At 46.2% G+C, this 23,554-nt stretch overlaps 1 protein-coding gene across 1 annotated transcript in view; it reads left to right on the top strand.

The window, feature by feature from the left end:
- The window catches only part of LOC110000313 (neural cell adhesion molecule L1.1), a 54,845-nt gene extending 31,566 nt beyond the window's left edge, over positions 1-23,279 (top strand). The window contains 19 exon segments of the mRNA XM_065961743.1: positions 6,543-6,686; positions 6,869-6,980; positions 8,152-8,312; positions 8,897-9,053; positions 9,170-9,297; positions 9,394-9,495; positions 9,867-10,073; positions 10,758-10,828; positions 10,924-11,146; positions 11,348-11,454; positions 11,811-12,069; positions 12,159-12,281; positions 15,473-15,649; positions 15,745-15,858; positions 16,173-16,331; positions 17,204-17,335; positions 17,429-17,501; positions 18,504-18,515; positions 19,179-23,279. Of these exon segments, the coding sequence (XP_065817815.1) occupies positions 6,543-6,686; positions 6,869-6,980; positions 8,152-8,312; positions 8,897-9,053; positions 9,170-9,297; positions 9,394-9,495; positions 9,867-10,073; positions 10,758-10,828; positions 10,924-11,146; positions 11,348-11,454; positions 11,811-12,069; positions 12,159-12,281; positions 15,473-15,649; positions 15,745-15,858; positions 16,173-16,331; positions 17,204-17,335; positions 17,429-17,501; positions 18,504-18,515; positions 19,179-19,437 (2,720 nt within the window). The 3' untranslated portion in view covers positions 19,438-23,279.
- The last annotated feature ends 275 nt before the right edge of the window (positions 23,280-23,554 follow it).

The raw sequence follows: 23,554 nt of genomic DNA on the forward strand, positions 1-23,554 counted from the left end.
GGAGAGGAGAGGAGAGGAGGGTAGAGGAGAGGGGAGGAGGGGAGAGGAGAGGAGAGGAGAGGAGAGGAGGGTAGAGGAGGGTAGAGGAGAGGAGAGGAGAGGAGAGGAGAGGAGGGGAGAGGAGAGGAGAGAGGAAAGGAGGGGACGGGAGGGGAGAGGAGAGGTTTGGTTTTCAAAATACCTTTTATTTTACCACTACCAGGAGAAAATTATAACACTGTCACATCATCACTCAGATCAAGAGAAGGAAATAAATAAATAAATAAAAAATAAAACATAAAACAAAACAAGTGCAACAAAAATCACAACATCAACAAAAACAACATTTACTGCATCAAAAATGAATAATCAGCTCTCCATCCCCACCCACAGAGCACAAAGCTTCTTCCACAGCCCATACACTATTAAAGTCTTGCACATTGTCCATCATTTGATAATAGGCAAATTCTACCTTTAGTCTGGCCTTCAAAAGTCCCTCCAGAACCAGCACCGGTTCCACACAGCCAGTACCCTGAGCTCGGTTCTTGCGTGTAAGCCAAATGGCCAACTTAGCCGAGCCAGATAAAAAGTTCATCAGTGTATGTACAGTCTTTTTCTTTGCAGAATACTTTGGCCCAAAAACAAACACTGCATAAGAGAAATCCTCCCCGAGAGCTTCAAACAAGCTTTTCATAAGGACAAACAAGAGTGAGAGCCTGGGACACTCAACAAACAGATGAGACAAAGTTTCAGTTAGTGAACAAAACAAACACTCCTCTCCCACCCCTGGATCAATGTGCGCTCTGTATCTGTTCGTGGCTATAACCCCATGCACAACCCTCCACTGGAGATCTGCTGTTCTCTTCTCAACAGGCAGCTTGTACAGGGACCGCCAGCTGCCTTTCGGGGAAACCTCCGGGCCAAAAAACTCGATCCACCTCGACTCTTTCACTCCCGACAGACCACGAAGATGTAGGACCTTAACACAGGACTGATAGAGTGCCTTTTTCCCTGCATCCTGGAACTTTCCCAGAACAGGAGTACTAAAGGACAGCAGTCCACCTCCTCTTTCCTGCCACTCCCCGACATCTGGGGTAACAGACAAAGATGGGAAGCTGTATTCGCCCTCTTCACTCCACTGCTCACACAGATTCTCAATGTTTAGAAATGTCACAAGTTTTACTGGAAGTGCAGCAAAGACTTCCTCCACCACTCTTTCAACCACCCGGCTGGAGGTGATATTGGTCCTTTCTTTGAGGGCGTCCAGGGTCAGTCTTACCAGGTGACCCAGTTTTGTGCAGCCTGCCTCTCTGAAACTGGCCCGGAGACTGGCTGACTGCAAAGTTGGAGTCCTTATAAAATCATTAAAAAATAACGGTTCCTCAAAGATCCACATTCCCAGACTCTCAGTTTTTTCCCTTTTGAATGTGTACATTTTCCATGCCTGCATTACAGACATATAAAAGGATGTTAATCCAGTGAGATCCACCTCCTCAAGCTTTAACAGAAAGAGCTGCTTAGTGTACCCCAGCCGTCCAGCTCTCCTCAGCAGCAGTCGAGCGATGTCCATCCAGCTGGGACCACAAGTGAAAAGGAGTCTCTGTGCAGTCTGGAGTCTGAATGAGGCAATTTTTGACTGAATGTCTATAAGTCCATGTCCCCCTTCAGCCACCGGCAGGTAGAGGACTGCCGCCTGGACCCAGTGTTTGCCTGACCAGAAGAAGTCCAGGATGGCCCTTTGAATGTCCTCCACCAGCCCTCTTGGAGGTGTCAAAGCCACAAGTCTGTGCCAGAGAGTCGAGGCAACCAAGTTATTGACCACCAGAACTCTTCCCCTATACGACAACTGGGGTAGCAACCATTTCCATTTAGACAACCGAGCGCACACTTTCTCCCTAACTCCCTCCCAGTTTTTACTTTTAAAGCCCTCGGTACCCAAATAAACCCCCAACACCTTCAACCCCTCCCTCCCCCACTCAAGTCCACCCGGCAGACTGGGCACTGCCTGGTCCCTCCACTCTCCCACCAATAAGGCACCACTTTTTTCCCAGTTCACCCGTGCAGCTGTTGCCCTTTCATACAGGGACAGGGTGTCCCGCAGACACCGAACGTCCCCCTGATTGGAGATGAAGATGTTTACATCATCAGCATAGGCAGAAATTGTAGGGGGACATTCAATGCTACAGGCCGCGGGCAAAGAAAGCCCGCTGAGCCGGTCCCTCAACCTGCACAGCAAGGGCTCAATAGCCAAGCTGTACAGCTGGCCGGAGATGGGACAACCTTGTCTGATCCCTCGCCGTACAGGGATTGGCCGACTCAACCCCGCCCCCATCTTCACCAAACACTGTGCATCCTGATACAACAAACCAACTAATGACACAAAACCATCCCCAAAACCAAAAGACCTCAGTGCAGAAAACAAATACGAGTGATCCACCCTGTCAAACGCCTTCTCTTGATCCAGAGACACAATGCCAACATTTAGATTATAGATTTTACACACATCAATGACATCTCTGATAAGAAAAACATTATCCATGATTGTCCGGTCTGGAACACAGTAACTCTGGTCTTTATGGACCACACTTCCCAGAACGTCCTTTAGTCTGTTCGATAAAGCTCTGGAGAGGATCTTGTAGTCCGCACAAAGCAAAGCAACCGGCCTCCAGTTTTTTAACAATGCCAGGTCACCTTTCTTGGGGAGCAAGGAAAGAACTGCTCTCTTACAAGAACCAGGAAGAGACCCGGTCCTGCAACACTCCATTAAAACACTATGCAGGTCAGACCCAAGAATATTCCAGAACCTCTTAAAAAAGTCTGTGGACAACCCATCTATTCCAGGTGCTCTTCCTGTTGCCATCTGAGTGACAGCAGCAGTGAGCTCCTCCAGAGACAGCTCCCCTTCCAGAAGAGACCTCTCCTCCACACTGAGCTGAGGGAGACCCTCCAGGAGCTCCCTGCGACACTCCTGGCTGCAACTCTCTGCTCCAAACAGATCCTTATAGAACTGCATGGCGTGACTGCTCATTTCCTTTGGATCAGCTGTTATTCGACCTCCTGGCAGTTTCAGACAAGTCAGCAGCTTTTTTTGAGCCACAGATCTCTCAAGATTGAAAAAGAAAGACGTTGGGGCATCCATGTCTTTGAGTTGAAGGAAACGACTCCGCACAAGAGCTCCCTTCACCCTCTCCTGCAGGAAAGAGCTCAACTCCATACGTTTCTCCTTCAGCAGGGTACCAGCGGTGGGATCCACACTCCCATTTAACCCCTCCTCAAGGTTCTTAATGTTGTCCTCAAGATTTTTAATGACTGTTTTTAATCTAGCAGAAGAGTGTGACGTGTACTGCTGACAAAAAACACGAATCTGAGCTTTACCAACCTCCCACCAAAGCTTCAAAGAATCAAACTCAACTTTTCTTAATTGCCACTGATCCCAAAAACACCCAAAGTTTTTACAGAAAACATTGTCCAGTAGAAGCTTGTTATTAAAATGCCAGAAGGACTTAGCCCTTTCACCTGGTGAAATAATCAGATCCACACTAACAAAATGGTGATCAGTGAAGCCGACAGGCAGAATATTACAATGAATTAATCTGGGGTTGAGAGTTCTGGAGATGTAAACCCTGTCCAGTCTAGCTGCACACACCCTGTTACTGTTAACCCTGACCCATGTATACTGTCTGGATTGTGGATGTTTCACTCTAAATGTGTCCAACAAATCCAGGTGAGAGATGACAGTGTTTAAAGTCTGGGATGAATGTGGATGTGGCTCCTCTCCTATTCTATCCACGGTGAAATCAAGTGTGCAGTTAAAATCACCACCAAGAATGATCTGATCCTGATTATAGATCAGTAACTCCTTTTGGAGGCGGGTATAGAAAGCTACCCTTTCAGCTCCATTATTTGGAGCATAAATATTAGTGAAGCAGAAAACAGTGTCCTCTATTTCTGCTCTTACAATTAAAAGCCTTCCCTTTACAATTTCAGCACAAGAGACGATCTTTACATTTGCAGATGCTCTAAACAAAATGGCTACTCCTGCACTAAGGTTGGTGCCATGGCTAAGGTAGTTAGAGCCCTCCCACCATAAACCCCAATCTGTCTCATCTGATGGTGTGGTATGAGTCTCTTGTAAAAACAAGATATCAATGTTTTTCTGAGTTGAGATCTCAGAGATAAGGCCCCTTTTCTGTCTGTCCCTCCCACCATTAATGTTAAGAGATCCTATCTTAAGACTCCTCATAGAAAGATCAGAGAGAAAGAACAGATAAGTAGACACAAACAGGGAGCAGTAGAAGAAGAAAAACACCTTGTGATGCATGATCATTTCTTTGTCTTCTTCACACTCTTACGTCCAACTTTCCTCAGTGCGGTGATGTGCTTTTTAAGACGGAACCGTTTTTTTCGCGTCCAGGAGGTCAAACCCAACCTGTCTTTTCAGTATGCTGACTGACTTTATGAACTTTTCAGTATCACTAAAGTAGTCACTGATTTTTACTGATTTGTTGTACGTTTCATCCATAAATTGATTGATTGACTCTAAAGAATAAAGACCAGAGCCACTATTTGGCAAATCAGCAATGGATGCATTGTCTGACTCATAATCTTCATCCATGTCCTCTCCTTCACATGATGCCTGGCTACAACACACTGTCTTACCTTCCTTCAATGAAACATCTACAACTGCAGAACTTGTGGAATCTTCAATTTTATCATTATCTACAGTCTGTGATTTTTCTGTAGCCTGAGAGCTGGTCGAAGCCACTTCTACCTCAGCCACGGCCTCAGCACAAGGCGCAGGCGCGGACGCGGCCTCTGCCGCAGGCGCAGGCGCGGACGCGGACGCGGCCCCCGCCCCAGGCACGGGCACGAACGCGGCCCCCGTCCCAGGCACGGACGCGGACGCGGACGCGGCCTCCGCCCCAGGCACGGGCGCGGACGCGGCCTCCGCCCCAAGCGCGGACGCGGCCCCCGCCCCAAGCGCGGACGCGGACGCGGCCTCCGCCCCAAGCGCGGACGCGGACGCGGCCCCCGCCACATGCGCCACACTAACAGAGCTGCCCGCGTCAGCGGCAGCACTAGCCGCCTCCTGCTGTCTGTGCGGACACGCAAAACGTTTGTGTCCCACATCACCACACTCAAAACACTTCAGTTGTCCCGAGCTCGCATACACCATATAAGAAGCGTCACCGTGTTTCACTCGAAAGGAAACCTCCAGAGTCTGTGTGGGCGAATCCAAAAACATGAACACCTGACGCCGCAAAGATTGAACATGTTTCAGTTTGGGATCTTTACACCCTAGACTCACAGTTTTGAAACCACTCGCAAACTTCCCAAACCTGCGGAGTTCGTTCTCTAACAAGTTGTTAGAAATAAACGGCGGAACACCGGATACGGTGATCCGCGTAGAGGGAACCGACAACGGGGAAACCTGCACAAACAAATCCCTAATGAACACACCACTCTCAATCAGCTGATACACAAGAGGCTCACTCTTCAGAAAAACAACCACAGCCTTGTTCATTCGGGATGCATACAAGAGTTTATCATGGCCTACCTGTTCACCTGCAGCTAACAGAACCTCCTCCACGGTGACAGTACCGTTCGGAGGGACTATCCGAACTCCCTGTCGGAGAGTCGGAGGTGGCGTCTCAGCAGACGCCATTCCTCCCTCCAACCCCTCCAACGATCTGTCTTACACAGCCAACAACACTCAATACAAATATGAAAACAAACTGACCTGATCGTGCACTTTGAAAACAGTAGAAAGGATAGCAAACAATTCAATCTCCGCGCCACTCGCAACACCACCACCGTCACTCACACTCACACTCACACTCACCGGAAACCGGAAACCGGAAACGGAAACGGAGAGGAGAGGAGAGGAGAGGAGAGGAGAGAAGGAGAGGAGAGGAGAGGAGAGGAGGGTTGACGTAGTAAGAAGGAAACAGGAAGTAAGAGAGATCAAAAGAAGGGAGGAAGAAAGAAAATATGGTTTATTTGGAGGGTGTAAAAAAGGAAGGAACAAATTTAAAAAAAAGGTGAAATGAAGCAACAAGAGAGTGGAAATGAAACTAGTGAAGATATTAATAGGGAAGGAGGGAAGGAAGGAAGGATGGAAGGAAGGAAAGATGGAAAGGAGGGAGCAAAGAAAGAAGGAAAGGAAGGAGGGAGGGAGGGAGGAAAGAAGGAGGGAGGGAAGGAAGGGGAAATCAGAGCACAAGGAGGAAAGACAGGGACAAACAAAGAGAGGAGAGGAAAAGATGAACATAAACACAGAGGAAATATGAAAAGGGAACATGTTAGAGCCAGAAGAGCAAGTAGTTAAAGGAAGGAAGGAAGGAAGGAGGCAAGAAATGAAAGTAGAAGAAAGAGAAGAAAGAAGAAGGAAAGCAGAAGAAAGAGAAAGGAGAAACAGCTGATGTCTGCAGCAGCTGTTTCTCCTCGTTGGTCGGCAGCTTCTCGTTCAAACATTTCTTTGTGTTCGGCTTGTAAAGAAAGTTTCTGTTTGACAAACTCGCCCTCTTCACCTCCTTTCTCTCCCTCCCTCCCTCCCCGTGTAGAGGTGGATGAAGAGCCTCGCCGCAGTGTGTCGGGCGGCGTGTTGATCCTGAGGGATGTGGTGTACGCGGACACAGCTGTGTATCAGTGCGAGGCCGCCAACAAACACGGCTCCATCCTCCTCAACACCTACCTCTACGTCGTCGGTGAGTTAAGCTCCTCCTCCCTCAGGATGTCATCTTCTTTTAACACCAACATGATCATGAACGCTGTGTGTGTGTGCGTGTGTGTGTGTGTGTGTCTGTGTGTGTGTGTGTGTGTGTGTGTGTGTGTGTCTGTGTCTGTGTGTGTGTGTGTGTGTGTGTGTGTGTGTGTGTGTGTGTGTCAGAGCTGGCTCCTCAGATCCTGTCCTCCGATGGAGTCGTGTACAGAGTCACCGAGGGCGGAGACGTCATGATGCATTGTGAATTCTTCGGCTCCCCGCCGCCACAAGTCACATGGTGAGAGGGTCTCATAGGGCGCCTTCTGAGCACACTCAGGGTCAAATGTTCAAGAGCCCCTGCGGAAATTTGGCGCCCACCAAACCCAACAACAGGAGGATTGGAGAGGAGAGGAGGGGAGAGGAGAGGAGAGGAGGAGAGGAGAGGAGGGGAGAGGAGAGGAGAGGAGAGGAGAGGAGGGGAGGGGAGAGGAGAGGAGAGGAGAGGAGAGGAGGGGAGAGGAGAGGAGAGGGTGGAGAGGAGGGGAAAGGGTGGAGAGGAGGGGAAAGGGTGGAGAGGAGAGGAGAGGAGGGGAGGGGAGGGGATGGAAGAGGAGAGGAGAGGAGAGGAGAGGAGAGGAGGGGATGGGAGAGGGGAGGGGAGGAGGAGAGGAGAGGAGACAAGGGTTAAAAAGGAAGGAACGAATTAAAAATAGTTGAAATGAAGCAACAACAGAGTGGAAATGAAACTAGTGAAGATATTAATAGGGAAGGAGGGAAGGAAGGAAGGAAGGAAGGAAGGAAAAAAGGAAAGGAGGGAGCAAAGAAAGAAAGAAAGGAATGAAGGAAAGAAAGGAATGAAGGAAAGGAAGGGGGAAGAATAAGATGATGTAAAAAAACATTTTGTTTAGTTTTTGGCAGTCTTCTATTTTCTTCTATGTTTCTATTTAATTCTCCATGTCCTCTTGTTTTATCGCTACGTTGTTCTTTTTTGTTTTATTTTCATTGCCAAAAAGTTTTCTTTAAATTGCAGAAACTTCAAACATGAGTTAAAAAGCTCCAGTGGTTCATTTCAAGCGGAGCAGCGCCCTCTGGTGGTTTTATCTACATGGTACATTCCGTAGCAAAGCCAGAGCACTTCGATGTGTCGATGCTGTCCTTTCCTTTTTTTTTTTTTTTTTTAAACGTTTTTACTCTCTTAAAATAATATTTGTATATAAAAATACAAATCTTAGGACAGGGCCCTGGGTACTTGCCCACTTTGCCCACAAACCATTCATCTCTTCTCTCTCTCCGCTCGTCTTTTATTCATCTCATTTGAAACTCTCCTCCATTAATTTGAGTTACAGCCTTTAACTGCTGCTGAGATGTGAGTGTGTAATGTTGGAATAAAGACTGAAGAGCTGTCAGTAAGTGTCTGTGTGTGTGGGTCAGTAAGTGTGTGTCTATGTGTGTGTGTGTCATCTCTGTAGGGAGGACGAGGACGAGATCCCTCTGCTGTCTTACGCTCGTTTCTCCCCGCTGACCAACGGGACGGTCAAGCTCTCCAACGCCGTCAAAGAAGACAGCCGATCGTACCGCTGCCACGTCAAACACACCAACATCTCCATCACTGCTCACCTGGAAGTGTACAGTGAGTCCCACACACACACATTTATTTATTTTTATTTTTATTTTTATTTTTTTAGTCAATTTATTGATACAAAATTAAAAGGAAAAGCAAACTGGCTCCATAGCAACAAATAAAAAACTCAAATAATATAGTTCATGTTCAAAAGGGATAGGAAGAAGTTAAAAATGTTTCTGCTCCTACACCTTCTTATTTTTGTGTATTATTCACAGAAAAATAAAAATGTTTTTATTAATCAGTGTGTGATGTTGGACTTGTTGGCCAAAACAAATTAAGTTTTTAGACAAAACAACAACAAAATTAATGGGAACAGATTAACCAAGACCATCAGACTAGAAAAAAACAAATAGAAAAATTGAAAATAGAAAAACAGAAAAACAGAAAGTCACTGCTCCAGCTCATATCTATTCAATATTTCAGCTCTCAGCACCAATGAATGAGCGGAGGAAGCATCTGCACACGCTAACAGTTAGCTGTTAGCGGACATAAAAAAAAAAGATGCCCGTGGCGAGACGTTTCTGTCACAGACGAAGGTGTGCGCGATTAAACCACAAAAACACTAATTTGACCTTTTTTGTTCCCGTCAGATCAAACATTGATTCTGACGAGCCCGCAGGACGTGCGCACGCTCAGGGGAACCAGCGCCCTGCTGGACTGCGGCTTCTACAGAGATCCTAACCTCGAATACAAGATCAGCTGGAGGAAACACGGACACGAGCTGCTCGAGTCGTCGCCTGATGACAAGTAGAAACACACACTCACACACACACGAAGTGAAAAGAATGCAGAATAAAAAAAATGACCTTAACAAACTTAATGACACAAACTGTAACAATAAGAACTGATTGTGTTATTTTTAGGCACACTGTGTTTGAAAACGGCACCCTGAGAGTGACAAACGTCCAACCAGGCGACAACGCACAGTACACCTGTGAGGTCAGCACGGACCTGGACAGCGTGAAGGCCAGCGGCTCCATCACGGTAGTAGGTACGTCATCATGCGTGTGTGTGCTTTAATGAGACATGTGGTTTGTGTGTATGCGTTAAAGTGTGACGCTCACGGTTTTTAATGTGTGACCCTCAGCACCGCCGGACCCTCCGAAAGATCTGACTCTGTCTGACGTTGAAGACTACAGCCTCACTCTGAGCTGGATCCCAGGAAGCTCACACAACAGCCCCATCATAGGTACTAACACATGCACACACACATACACACACATACACACACACACACACACACACACACACACACACACACACACACACACACACACACACACACATAAACGTTCACACACATACATGTCTTCTATAAACCCCTCTATTTCAGCGCTGCTCAGAACAGGCTGTTTCTGTGTCTGAACCTTTAAATATGTAAATGGGGGAGGGGCTACTGCCCTTTGTGATGTCATAAAGGGAAAATCTCCAAACGGCCTGTTTGAGCACACATTTTCTGAAAAGTGGAGCAGGCAGATGACAGAGAGAGGATGGACTTTGCTCATTGTTGGGGGGTTTGTTTGTTGACAGATGACCTTTAACATCGTTTGTGTCTTTCAGAGTTCATTGTGGAGGCGCGGGAGGAGCAGCACTTGGAGGCAGGAAAGTGGAAGTGGGAGAGGTTGGAGATTGTTCCCGGAGACTTCAACCACCGTCAGCTGACACTGCACCCGTTCTGCACCTACCGCTTCAGAGTCATCGCCGTCAACCAGCTCGGGAGCAGCGTACACAGCCTACCGTCGGAGAAACACAGCACACCGCCGGCTGGTGAGTGATGAAGTGACGGGGGAATTCTTAAAGTTACCTCGACTGCAGGATTCTATTAGAGTCTACACTCCCCCCCCCCACTACGCTCTGCCAATGAAAGGCGTCTGATCCAACCTTCACAACAGGGTCCTAAGTCTCTGACTAGACTCTTCTCCTCTGTCGCCCCCCGGTGGTGGAATGAACTTCCAAACTCCATGTGATCTGCAGAGTCCCTCTGCACCTTTAAGAAAAAGCTAAAGACCCAGCTCTTTCATGAATACCTACTAACTTAATGATGATGGTCTCCATATTATGATGATGATGATGATGATGATAATGACGATGGTTTTTGTTTGATAACGATGACTTATAAGATGGTTTCTATACTGATTAGAGCTCTCAAGAACTGCCCTCAATGTTGTGCTTTGCCTCTGGTCACTTCCTGTCAGCACCTGTGTGTCCAATCAGACTCAAAGCTGATCGTTTGCTCTTACTGACATTGTTCCCTTTTTTCTAGATCCTTGTTTGTGTTGTTCTTACTCTCTGATGTACGTCACTTTGGATAAAAGCGTCTGCTAAGTGAATTGTAGAATTGTTGTCCTTATTAGTAATTAAATACTTGTCATGTTCTGTCTTGCTGTCTTCTCTGTAAAGCTGTTTCCTGTCTTTACTAATCCTCTCTCCCGCTCTGTTTACCTCCTCCAGTTCCTGGCACAAACCCGGAAAATGTGCGCAGTGAGTCCACGGACGCAAAGACTCTGACCATATCGTGGGACGTGAGTACTTCAGTCTGGATGTTTCTTAATGTAAATATTCTCTCCTCAATGCATTCTGTACTCAATCCAAACACGACATGTTTGTGCACCTGCAGGAGATGGAGAATCACTTGCATTACGGTCCGGATTTCAAGTACAAGGTGTCATGGAAGTCCGGAAAGCCGGGCGCAGATTGGGAAGATGGCTACGCCGTCTCGCCGCCATTCCATGTAAACGACACGGGGACGTACGAGCCGTTTGAGATCAAAGTCCAGGCTGTGAACTCACTGGGAGCGGGACCGCCACCGCAGTCTGACATAGGACACTCGGGAGAGGACAGTAGGTCACTTTAGATCTTTTAAGGGGAGAGGAGGAGAGGAGAGGAGAGGAGAGGAGAGTCAAATTAAAGAATTTGGGTGTTTGTTTTCCAGCGACGGTTAAAGTAGCGCCACGCCACGTCATCACCCAACTCCCACTCGCTCGACATGATTTCTCCTGCTAATACCTGGTTATTGTTGTTTCTGTCTGTTTCTCTCTCAGAGCCCAAAGAAGCACCAACCGGAGTCTCCACCACGGTGATGAACAGCACCGTGAGAGTGAAGTGGAACCAAGCCCAGAACGTCCGAGGGCGGCTGAGGGGATACAAGGTAAGAGACAAAAAAAAATCAAAGGTTACTAAGGTAACCATGGTTCTATGAAACTGGAATGACTGCAAGAGTTGTAAGTCACTCAAAATCCATGAGCAGGAGAAGACTCTGTGGGAATGAGCGCTAAGATATTTACCTGTCCGGGGGTCATCAGAGGTCACATGTGACTTTGTTGATAAAAATATACAACCTGCGCTTTCACAAGATGGAGATATCCAGTGAGAAGAACTCAGGAAGGTTGTTTAGTTTTCTATTTTTGTGTCATCGCCTGTTGCTGTATTCATTTCTCCTCTTGTTGTTTTCAACTTCTGCAAAGAAAATCAGATTAATGACGTTCTGTACTGCCTCCATGTCAGATCTACATCAGGAGGTTGGGTCCCCAGCTGGGGCGGGGCCGGAGGTCTCTCGGTAAACCTCACCACGAGGAGGAGAGAGAGGAGCGATTGAGGGAGCGGCACGTGGAGAGCAGGGTGGTGGAGGTGCACGGCACGCAGACGTCAGAGGAAGTGTCGGGGCTGCGGCTGTTTTCACGCTACGAGCTAACCATGACTGCCGTGAACAGCAAGGGGGAGGGGCCTAACTCTACTCCGCACCACTTCGTCACCCCGGAGGGAGGTGGGTTTAAAAGAGATCTAAAGAAATAAATATATTTCCTGTATTTTTTAAGATACTGTCACTCACATGTTCCCGGTTTGTCTGCGCAGCGCCCGGTCCTCCTGCTTCACTCCGGTTTGAGAGTCCAACAGAGAGATCTCTGATTCTCTACTGGACCCGTCCTGAGGAAACCAACGGCCCCCTGCAGGGATACATGGTGCAGTATCAACAGGGTACGTTCTGCATCTGCTACCGTCTGCACTAAGTCTTATTTGTTTCATGCAATACATCTCACAACAGCATAAAACGAAGGCTGTGGCTCAGTGGTAGAGTCGGTTGTCCCTCAATCGGAAGGTCTGGGATTCGATCCCCAGCTCCTGCAGCCACATGTCCGATGTGTCCTTGGGCAAGACCCTTAACACCCAAGTTGCTCCTGCAGATTTGTGGGCGGAGTATGAATGGGTATGGGTTACTTCTGATGGACTTTCTACTCAGCAGCCTCTACCATCAGGGTGTGAATGTGTAGGTGTGACCTGCGGTGTAAAAGAGCTTTGAGTAGTCAGAAGACTAGAAAAGAAATATACAAGCTCAAGTCCATTTAACAAAACATAAAATCTTGGGTTTCCATTCGCCCATCCTCCAAGGTCGGCAACCTCGACTCCAATCTCTCTTTTCACTCCAACATCAAATCCGTCACAGAATCCTCCTTCTGTCACTGAATGAAAAGAAATCTCCCGACTGCGGTCATCACTCTCTGACCCCCGTGGCAGAAATCCTTAGCCTACAGCGTATCCAGGGCAAACCTGAGGAGGGGCATCATCAAGGCCAAGCACTGCTACAAGCTGAAGGTAGAGGAACACTTCTCCAACTCCGACCCCAGACGCATGTGGCAGGGCATCCAGGCCATCAGTGACTATAAACCCAGAAACTCCACCCCGATAACCACAGATGTCTCCTTCCTGAACGAGCTAAATCACTTTTATGCTCGTTTCGATAGAGACAACAGAGAGACACAGACCACGAACAGACCTCCTGCAGACAACCAGCCCCTCTCACTCACCTCCACAGACGTCCACGCTGCACTGAGCCGGATCAACGCTCGAAAGGCTGCTGGTCCAGACGGCACCCCCGGGCGCGTGCTTAGGGCATGTGCGGAGCAGCTCACTGGGGTTTTTACGGACATCTTCAACCTGTCCCTCGCCCAAGCAGCTGTGCCAGCATGCTTCAAAGCCACCTCCATTGTTCCAGTGCCGAAACACTCCAGCCCGACAGGCCTGAACGACTACCGCCCTGTGGCACTCACACCCATCATAATGAAGTGCTTTGAGCGACTGGTCCTAGCACACCTGAAAAACTGCCTCCCACCCACACTGGACCCATTCCAGTTTGCCTACCGCAGCAATAGGAGTACAGAGGATGCAGTCTCCACTGCGCTGCACTCTGTGCTCACTCATCTGGACAATAACAACACATACGCACGAATGCTGTTTGCTGATTTTAGCTCAGCATTCAACTCTGTCATCCCCTCCAAGCTGAACACTAAACTCGGAGACCTGGGCTTCAACTCCTCCCTCCGTCACTGGATAATGGACTTTCTGACCAACAGACCCCAGTATGTTAGGTCAGGACACACCTGCTCCACCACCATCACACTCAACACAGGCGTACCACAGGGCTGTGTGCTGAGCCCATTCCTCTACTCCCTCTTCACCCACGACTGCAGACCTGTACATGGATCCAACACCATCATCAAGTTTGTGGACGATACAGCGGTGATTGGCCTCATCAGCAACAACGATGACACGGCCTACAGGGAGGAGGTACAGCATCTGGCCGCCTGGTGTGCTGACAACAACCTGCTCCTCAACACCAGCAAGACGAAGGAGATCATCGTGGACTTCAGGAGAGAAAGAGGAAGCACGCACAACCCCATTCACATCAACGGGATGGCTGTTGAACGTGTCTCCAGCTTCAAGTTCCTGGGGACCCACATCACAGAGGACCTCTCCTGGTCCACTAACACCTCCAGTCTGGTTAAGAAGGCTCATCAACGCCTCTTTTTCCTGAGGACACTGAAGAGACACCACCTGTCTTCAGCTGTACTGATGAACTTCTACCGCTGTGTGATCGAGAGCATCCTGACCAGCAGTGTCTCAGTCTGGTACGGAAACTGCTCTGTCGCAGACCGTAAGGCGCTACAGCGGGTGGTAAAAACCGCCCAGCGCATCACAAGGTGTCCACTTCCTGCCATTGAGGATGTCCAAAGAACACGCTGTCTGCGGCGAGCTCATGGCATCCTTAAAGACTCCTCCCACCCTGCCCACAGACTGTTTACCCTCCTGCCCTCCGGCAGGCGCTTCAGAAGCCTCCGGACCAGAACCAGCAGACTGAGGAACAGCTTTTTCCCCAGAGCTGTTTCTCTACTGAACTCTACCCCCCGAACTCTGAACTCTGTCTCTCTTTCTCTCTCCCTCTCTCTCTCCGCACCCTGCTGACCCCACTTTCCCCTCCATATCACCTCACACCCCGAACTCTGTATTCTGTCTCTCTCTCTCTCTCTCCCTCTCTCTCTCCGCACCTTGCTGACCCCCCTTTCCCCTCCACATCACCTCACACCCATCATCCCCCCACCTCTCCTCCTGGTCACACACACACATCTCTCATCCATCTGTATTATTGTATTATAGTATGTTCATATTCTTTAAATTATCTGTAAACTTGTATAACATGCTCACTGCATCTTAATCTGTATATTATTAGTATAGCATGCTCACTGCATCTTAATCTGTATATTATTAGTATAGCATGCTCACTGCATCTTAATCTGTATATTATTAGTATAGCATGCTCACTGCATCTTAATCTGTATATTATTAGTATAGCATGCTCACTGCATCTTAATCTGTATATTATAATCCTAAGAACACACTTATTTTGTAGCATTACTTATTTATAGCATTTATTTATATTTATTGCATCCCATTAATCCAGCCATCCAGATTTACCTCATAATTCACTTTTTCTGGCTACATCTGTAAATTTTGTAATTACTGTACATAGCACAGACTATTGCACTTTCTGCTTATTTGCACTTCTGGTGAGATGCCAAACCTCATTTCGTTACTCTATACTTGTATATGTGTAATGACAATAAAGTTGAATCTCATCTCATCTCATCTCTTACTCCACATCCCCCCACCCCCTTGCTCCCTATCCCTCTTCCTGCATTTTATCCCATCTCTCCCCCTATCCCTTTCCAAGCCCGGTGCAGCCTAGGTTTGTGAAGGCTTGTTACGTCTCTGTCTTGTTTTTGTTTGTTGTTTGTATTCTTATTGTTCCTCCACCATGTAAAGCGTCTTTGGGTCCCTGCACATTGAAAAATCCACATCTGCTGATCGTCTTGTTTTCTGTGCTTGGTGTGCAGAGGTGGAGAACAGAGACGGCACGCTGCAGATGGAGATCATCAGCGATCCCAATGTCACTCACATTGAGTTAAAGTCTCTGGACCCCAGCAGCTACTACACCTTCAATGTGATCGCACGCACCAGCGCTGGAGACGGGCCCCCCATCACACGGCGGGGCGCCACCCAGCTCGATGGAGGTGAAATCACCGCGTTTTGATCCAAGAGTTTTTTATTTTCAAATGTAATTATTCTTTGTATGCTTGCTCACCTTGTTGTTGTCTTCTTATTTCAGTGCCTCCATCCAACGTGTCCATAGTTTCCAGTAACAAGTCGCTCAACCTGAGCTGGGTGCCCGGAGAGCGAGACAGGAACCACGGCTTCACCATCCGCTACTGCAGGAAGCGCTGTAAGAGAGGGGTTTTTAATGCATGTTAGAGTGCATGTGGGGGGAAATTGAGAATGTAGGATGTTGTTATTAATAATTAAATGAACATGTCCTTAAGTTACCTGCCTGTCAGGACTCTTACATGAGATGGAAACACTTTGAACAACACGCGCGATGGGCAGATGTTGTTAGAGCACATTAAGGAAGTTAAAAAAAGAAGCGCAAGAGAAGAAGAGAGTGGAGAATCGTTTAGTTGTGCAGAATATTACACAACTACAACTTCAGTAATCTAAGACTTTCCTGTGTGTGTGTCTGTGTGTTTGTGTTTGCTGCAGTCGACTGTGAGAGGAATTTCTGGGAGGAGTCAGAGGTGGTGAACACCACGCAGGGTTTCTATTCGCTGAGTGGCCTCAAACCAGGAACTGAGTACAAGCTAGCAATCATGCACGGAAACATCACGCAGTGGGAAGAGGATACGTTCACTAAAGGACCAGGTAACAGTGTGGAGGAAGTGTGCACAAACAGGCAACGCAATGCTTACCCTCTGATGTTTGTCACTTTGGATAAAAGTGTCTGCTAAACGATTGACTCTGAAATAACGACTGAAGGCTGGAAAAGACAATGCACCTTGTCAGAATTTGCCAAAAACTTACTAGGCAGGGTTGGTAATTTTCCTCCAGATCCACTTTTTCAGATTTTGGTGTAAATTGTCTTTAGGTCCTGACAGAAATTAATAACTCATGTTCTCTGAAAAAGAAACAAAGAAAATCCATCATCTGTATCAGTTTGTAAGTCTGTAAAAACTAATGTCTGCCACGAGGTACCAATCTGATGAACCAATCACACGCCTCCCTGTCTCCCTGCTCGCTCTCTACCTCTTGCGTGCTCTAGCTCACACTCAAAGCTCGTCACCGATGACTTTAGGAGTTTAAACTGTGAGTTTACCGCTGAATGAGACATGAGACAACAAAGTTTCTACACAATGCAAGAGATGAGCTGAGGTCCACTTCTCGTGCATGTAAGTGAGGGGGCGTGGCTTTAGAGGGAGCACAGAGGGGAGGCGGTGGGTGCAGACGGAGCACTGAGGGAATGCTACTTTCAAAATCATGCTAGTTTTTGAGAATTACCAACCCTGCCTTTAAGCAGTTTACACAGTATGACTGACACTTTCTGAGAAATATCATCATCTCTGACGTTCATCTCAGGAGTTTCTCTAAATCTGCCTAAAAATCAATAAAGTTATTTTGTTGATTAAGTAAAGAAACGTCACAGAGACCAGATTTAAGACTAAATTGTGAGCAGATTTAAGAGTCCAGCTGCATTCTGTAGTTTCCCGTTTTGTTGACGATGTCTCTCCGTCTCTCAGAACCTTCAGAGATAACCAGTGGGTTCGCCACACAGGGTTGGCTGATTGGACTCATCAGCGCCATCGTGCTGCTGGTGCTGATACTGCTCATCCTCTGCCTCATCAAACGCAGGAAGGGCGGCAAATACGCAGGTAGGACCAAACAGAACATCCAAAACTAAAGAACCAGGTAAGTCTCTAATCACCAGTTTGATTATGAGGGTTGGTTTTTTTTTCTTTTTACAGTGAAGGACAAAGAAGACAAGGAAGTAGACTCTGAAGCTCGGCCAATGAAAGATGAGACTTTCGGAGAGTACAGGTGAGTCTTTTTATGGGGTTCTTTTATGCATACACACAGTTTCAGATGAGGTTTTAATGACAATTAAGTTCAGTTTCAACTATTTTCAAACGTTAAATCTGTCATCTGGACATGAAAACTGATCGGTAGTGATGTCCAAGGACAGACAACTTGCTGAGCTAATAGATGGCTTTTCTGGAATGTTTGTCCAAGTTGTTAATCTGACACACTTTATTCATCCAGATTGTTCACTCTGTTCACTCTGAAACATGTTGAAACATTCAAAGGCCTGAAAGCACAAACATGCATTTATGTCGAGTTGTCAGAGTGTGGAGGTGACTGCACAGGGACTGGTGCCTCATATCTGGCAAACCGGGGGGCGTCCAAAACGGCCGTGTGGGGGGTAGCCTTAAAACCGCCTACTTTCTCTGGTCCAAACAAATCCAGAGCATTCAGGAGCAGAATCTAAAGTTAGAAGGAGGACATACTGGCTGCTGCATTGTTGTCAGAGAAGCCAGCACTTCAACATAGCATGTTTCCTTAATGTCTGAGCATAGAGTAAGGTCACTGACTGGACCTTTACCTCAAATCCCAACGGACTGAGCTAATGCTGCCCCTGACAGTTGCCACAAAACAATCACAACTTTCATAACATCTTTTCAAAATCTGGCGTTTCATGATAAAAGGCATTAACGACCAAAACTATCACAGTGAAGGATGCTTAATCCTGCAGGGATTGACTTTTACAATATCAGTGTTCGCACAAGTTCCCATTTTATTAACGCACATATTTTTCTAATCAAGCACTTTTCTTGAGTGTTTCTAACCTCTTCAACTTGATTAACAACTAACAACTTCATTCTGGAACTAATCTTCTAATTCACATTTTTTACTAATTCACTTCTGTTTTTGCAACAATGTCTTTGCTGCCTGCTCCGTTTGATGCTGTGCCTCTAACACCTCCTCGGTTCTCCTTTTTCATCCTCTTTTTTTTGTTTTCTTGCGCCAATGCTCGGCCTGCAGATCTCTGGAGAGGTGAGGAAGTCAGAAAAGTCAACAATGCATGCACTGAGATCGTGTGTCATGAAATATAACTAAATTAGTAGTTTAACTGTTTGTTTGTGTGTTTGTGCATCTTGCCATTTTAACCGGTTTAATAACATCTCAGAACGACTCTATTCAAGACTTTTAGTGATTCTTTGAAATACATGTGTCCTCTAAAGCTCCTTGGAATTATTTTTATTCACCCCACCTCCATCTTATTCAGCTTTGTGTCAGCTTTAGTTTCTGGCAGAGTGAGGTTATTTTGTGTCACATGCATCACTGTAAGTCCAAATGTAAAGCCTCTTTTGAAAGGATCTTACTTTAGTATTTCTGCTGTTTAATGGCAATACAGTTATAGCTTTGATAATTACAGAATTATGCATTGATTAACTATGAAACAGTTATTAAAAGCTAAATTTACCACAAAAGTAGTTAAAGCTGTGGGTAACTTCATCGCATTAAGAAGCAAACCAGTTGGGGCCCCCGTGTCCGAGTGATTTGTGCACCCCATGAACATAAGCTGCAGTCCTCGAGGTGGGTGACCTGTGGCTCATTCCCCACTCTCTCACTCCAACAAAGTCACAAACCGCCCCTCCCCCGAAATAAATCCTAAAGTATAGCTGATGTCTTTTTTCCGTCTCTGTCGTCTTTCAGTGATGCAGACGAGAAGCGCTCGGACAGCCAGCCGTCTCTGTGCGGCAAGAGTAAACTGGGCAGTGACGACTCTCTGGCTGAATACGGAGACAGCGTGGACATCCAGTTCAACGAGGACGGCTCCTTCATCGGCCAGTACAGCGGCCGGGGACCCGTTCCCCACGGCAACGAGAGCTCTGGTCCCGCCTCCCCTGTTAACGCAGTCCCTCCTCCACCCATCGCTCCATCCATGTCGAGCATCCTGAACCGGCCCAGCTAGATACACACACACACACACACACACCAACATAATAAAAATACAAACACACACCCACACACACATACATACACACTGCCCGCCTGCAGCACCAACACAAAGGGACAGACCACTCCTGACTCCACTGCCTGTAACGTTAAAGTGCAACAACACACACACACACACACACACACACACACACACACACACTGTCTCAGTACATTCCACAGGTTTATGCAGTGCAGATGTTTACAGGATGTCTTACCTTTTCTACTTCAAGTTTACACACAAACACACACTGAAAAACACACACACACACACAACATGCAAGAAGACATGCAAAACCAGATCACAAAACCATCACTCTTCCCGTAAGACAAAAACAGAGGGAGGAGCCAGCTGCTCCAGCTGTTTGTAACTCCAGACTTGATGTGGTCAGAATTTCAACTTTCCCCAAGTCGATTTTGATGCATCTCTAAATACAGCAGGTTAAACTACTCGGAATAGTTCCTTCTTAAGGTGTACTCCATGTTACTGTTGGCTGGAATGGCTGCAAAGTCGATAACCAAACAGGCAAATTGCTCGCTGCTTCGATTAAAAAACAACAAATCTCCTGCTGGAAACGATAAATGTTTCTGCTTAGACATGATGCTTAGTTGACTTTGCGTTTTGGATTGCTTTCTGATTGGACACAGCCACAGACAAAAAGCTTTCCCAGTCAACACTTCTCTGACATTTGACCAGTTTAACCCAGTCTAATAAATTACTAAATTCAACGTATAGTGCTGGATTTACAAACAGCTGGTGCAACAACGCCAAGGAGAGGAAGATAAGATGTGATGAAGAAAAAGGGAAATCTTTCCATCTTGTCTGACAACCACATTGTGTCATCGTGTATAAACACTTAAATGTCATTAACACATCAGTTATATATTATATCATAAGTCATATTTGGTTGTTTTTTTATACACACACGTCAACATTTCAGTTATATTCTTCACTTTTTGTGCATTGTTGTCAAACATCACCACGATGTGTCTTTGTTTACACTGTTAGCGAGCTATTTATTTGTGTTTGTGTGCATGTGTCTGGGAATGATTTGTCTATTTATTGTTGTGTGCGCGGCTGTCAAACCTAAGATGCATGCCCCCCCCTCGGAGGCATTTAACAAATAATTCAGTCAATGTTTTTTTGCATTTTAAGTTCAAAGAGTGACTTTCACTTTGTGTGCGTGCGTGCGATTGTCCGTGCTCTCCGTCGCTGCCTTTTAACCTGCAGTGATGGGAGATCTGTTGCCTTAAACGAGTGTCCAGTTAAGCCTTCTCTCCTCCCTCTTTTTCGCGCATCCCATCTGTCAAATCATACATTTCTACCCAAACGCATTTCTACCCCATCATCCTTAGATCAGTCCTGTTACTCAGCAGGGGGAAAAAAAGCAGGATCAGGATGTTACGGTGGCCCTGAATGTTCATAGCGCTGCAAACACGTCTAAACTGGATACCTAGAAGCTCAAAGGAAAACTGCTTCATCAATTTGGGGAAACATGCATTAAGATATAACTGGTGCAAAAGTTAAACAAGCTGCAAATCAATGACAAACAGTGAAAAGTTGATCTGAGCTATGATGTTTTTATCTGATAGTTTTAACATTTTGATTGCATGGCTCATTACTTACCTGCAGCTGGTGTTCCTCAGGGGAATTGTACAAGAGTAATTACCAAAAGTGAAGTGGCTCCTCAAATTTGCATTACTGGACAGTAGGAGCCATTTCATAGTTACAGGTTTATAGTCCCTGAAACAGTGTTATGTTATGTGTTTGATCTTGCAGTCCTCTGAGCTTTCAGTACCACCGTAGAAAGTGATAACAGACAGAAAGACATTCCTATGCATACACACACGAACACTGATGCATGCATTAAGCGGAGGCTTATGGACATGGAGGTCCTCTGTAGCAAAACCATATGGGACCCTCTGAAGGAGAGAGGGAGGAGGGAGGACAGAAACGCCCCAGGAGGAGGAGGAGGAGGAGAAAGAGAATCTGACGTATCGTTCTCTGAATGTAAATAGAACCTTGAGATTGTCATTTTTTATTTCCATTGCTTCTTTTATAAGATGAACAAAATTGTAATTTTTTTTATTATCTGTTGCTCTGTTGGAATTTGTACTGTGGCGTTCCTCTGCTGCAGCTTTTGTATCATAATACCCCCAACCCCCCCCCCCCCCCACCCACACACACACACACACACACACACACACACACACACGCCATCGTCTCCTCTTAGGTTTTCCTCTTGTTTCGATTAGTAGCCCAGAGACATTTAGAGAAGACTAGAATCATAGTGAGAAGAATCCACCCCTCCCCCCTCAACCAGTGTCTTTATAGAGCTTTAGAGATGCAGCAGATAATATGGATTATTAAGTCATGTCATAAATGTTAACATTTATATGCCCTGACTGGGCGCTGATGTTTGAATGAACTCAGGCGAGGTGATGTCGTCCTCGGCCCTCGACAGGAAATAAATCTCAATACTCAGAGGGTTTATTATTTTTGTGGCCCCAATGTGCCGGACAAAACTGTCTGACGAATCAAGAGAGGGTACGTTAAACTAACCAGGGACTTCCCCAGTGTTTGGACCCAGAGCTGAACTTTGTTTTTAATGTTTGTGGAGCAGAGAGGAACAGGAGACACAAGCCTGAGGAGTCCTTTGTGTTCTTATTATTGTCAACAAATCGAAAGGCTGCAGCTGTAGCCCGTAGTTTCAAGCTGGCTGGTTCCCACTGAAGGTGTTCCTAAGCGTTCAAAAATAGTTTGTATTTTGATCTGTTTTTTCCTTAAAGAATCCGTAACAATTAGCGAAACATAATTTGACCATCGTGCGTCACACATTAAATTGTTCCCAAAATTATCGACAAATCAAGGGGGTGGGCCACGACCCCTGTCAATCATTCACACTACAGAAATGATTGGAAGAGGATGCTACAGTGCTTGGGCTGTAAATGTTTTTAAGGTAGAGCAGTTAATAATTATTATTTTTTTCTACTTTCTGAGATGCATCAGCTCATTCAAGTTTTTGTGCTTGATACAAAAACATCAATAAATTAAATGTTTTTAAAAAATATATTGTGTTAAAATCAAGGGATGTAGGGATATTTTGAAAATGGATGATGGGAGGGAGGTGATGGACAAAATACAAAACTTCAACAACACTTCTGATCCGATCTACAGTCTGTAATCAAACCTGAACATGTTGCCTTGTTCAACGTCTCGCAGGTCTCGACTCCTTTCCTCTCTGCACCTGATGCTGACTGTACAGCCCTGCCTGTCTGTGTGTCTTGTCTGTCTGTCTGTCTGTCTGTCTGTCTGTGTTTCAGCCTTCTTTTATACATATAAACACTTTGGGGGGAAATTAAAATAAAAACAAGTAAAAGACAAAAAAAAAAGTTATAAATAATAATACTGCAAATGAAAACAATAAAACAACAACAGTGCTTATATCAGTTACGACGACGCAGTCAGTATTGTCATCAGTGATTTTGATACGATCAGTAACTAACACAATGAAATGAATCAGTATGACAGGAGGGACATGATGACACGGGAGGACGGCTGTTTGGTGTGTGTGCGTGTGAATGTGTGTATCTGTGTGTGAGTGGTGAGGGGAAGCAGCTGGGGAGAAGTGGGGTTCAAAATTCAAACACACACATGCATATTTACAGAGGGGGGAGGGGGCATGAGGGAGGGGTTACTGCAATATTGAGGTGTGCTGATGTACCTGCTTGTTGCATTGTGCGCTGTTCTGTAGCCGGCAAACTAACCCCAGACTGTCAACTAATAAATAAACATGGACTACGCATATCCTGAACAGACCTCAGACCTGGTGCTTATTCTCCACTGTATGTGTGTGTGTGTGTTCTCGTCCAAAAGTCTTAGTGAGGACCCAAAAATTAGGAACTTTTGGTGAATGAGGACATTTTGGTCAGTTACTTCCTGAAAGGCTGGTTGGAGATTAAGACCATTAAAACAGCTTTAAAAGTAAGACAAAACGTAAAAGTACATATTTAACTCTAAAAATGACCTCTGTGACACTTAGAGCAACAATATGTAGGAATTTGGATTGACGCGCTTTGGTGCCCACCGAAGG

This window comes from Labrus bergylta, chromosome 12 (genome assembly GCF_963930695.1).
Source record: "Labrus bergylta chromosome 12, fLabBer1.1, whole genome shotgun sequence".
NCBI classification, from domain to species: domain Eukaryota; kingdom Metazoa; phylum Chordata; class Actinopteri; order Labriformes; family Labridae; genus Labrus; species Labrus bergylta.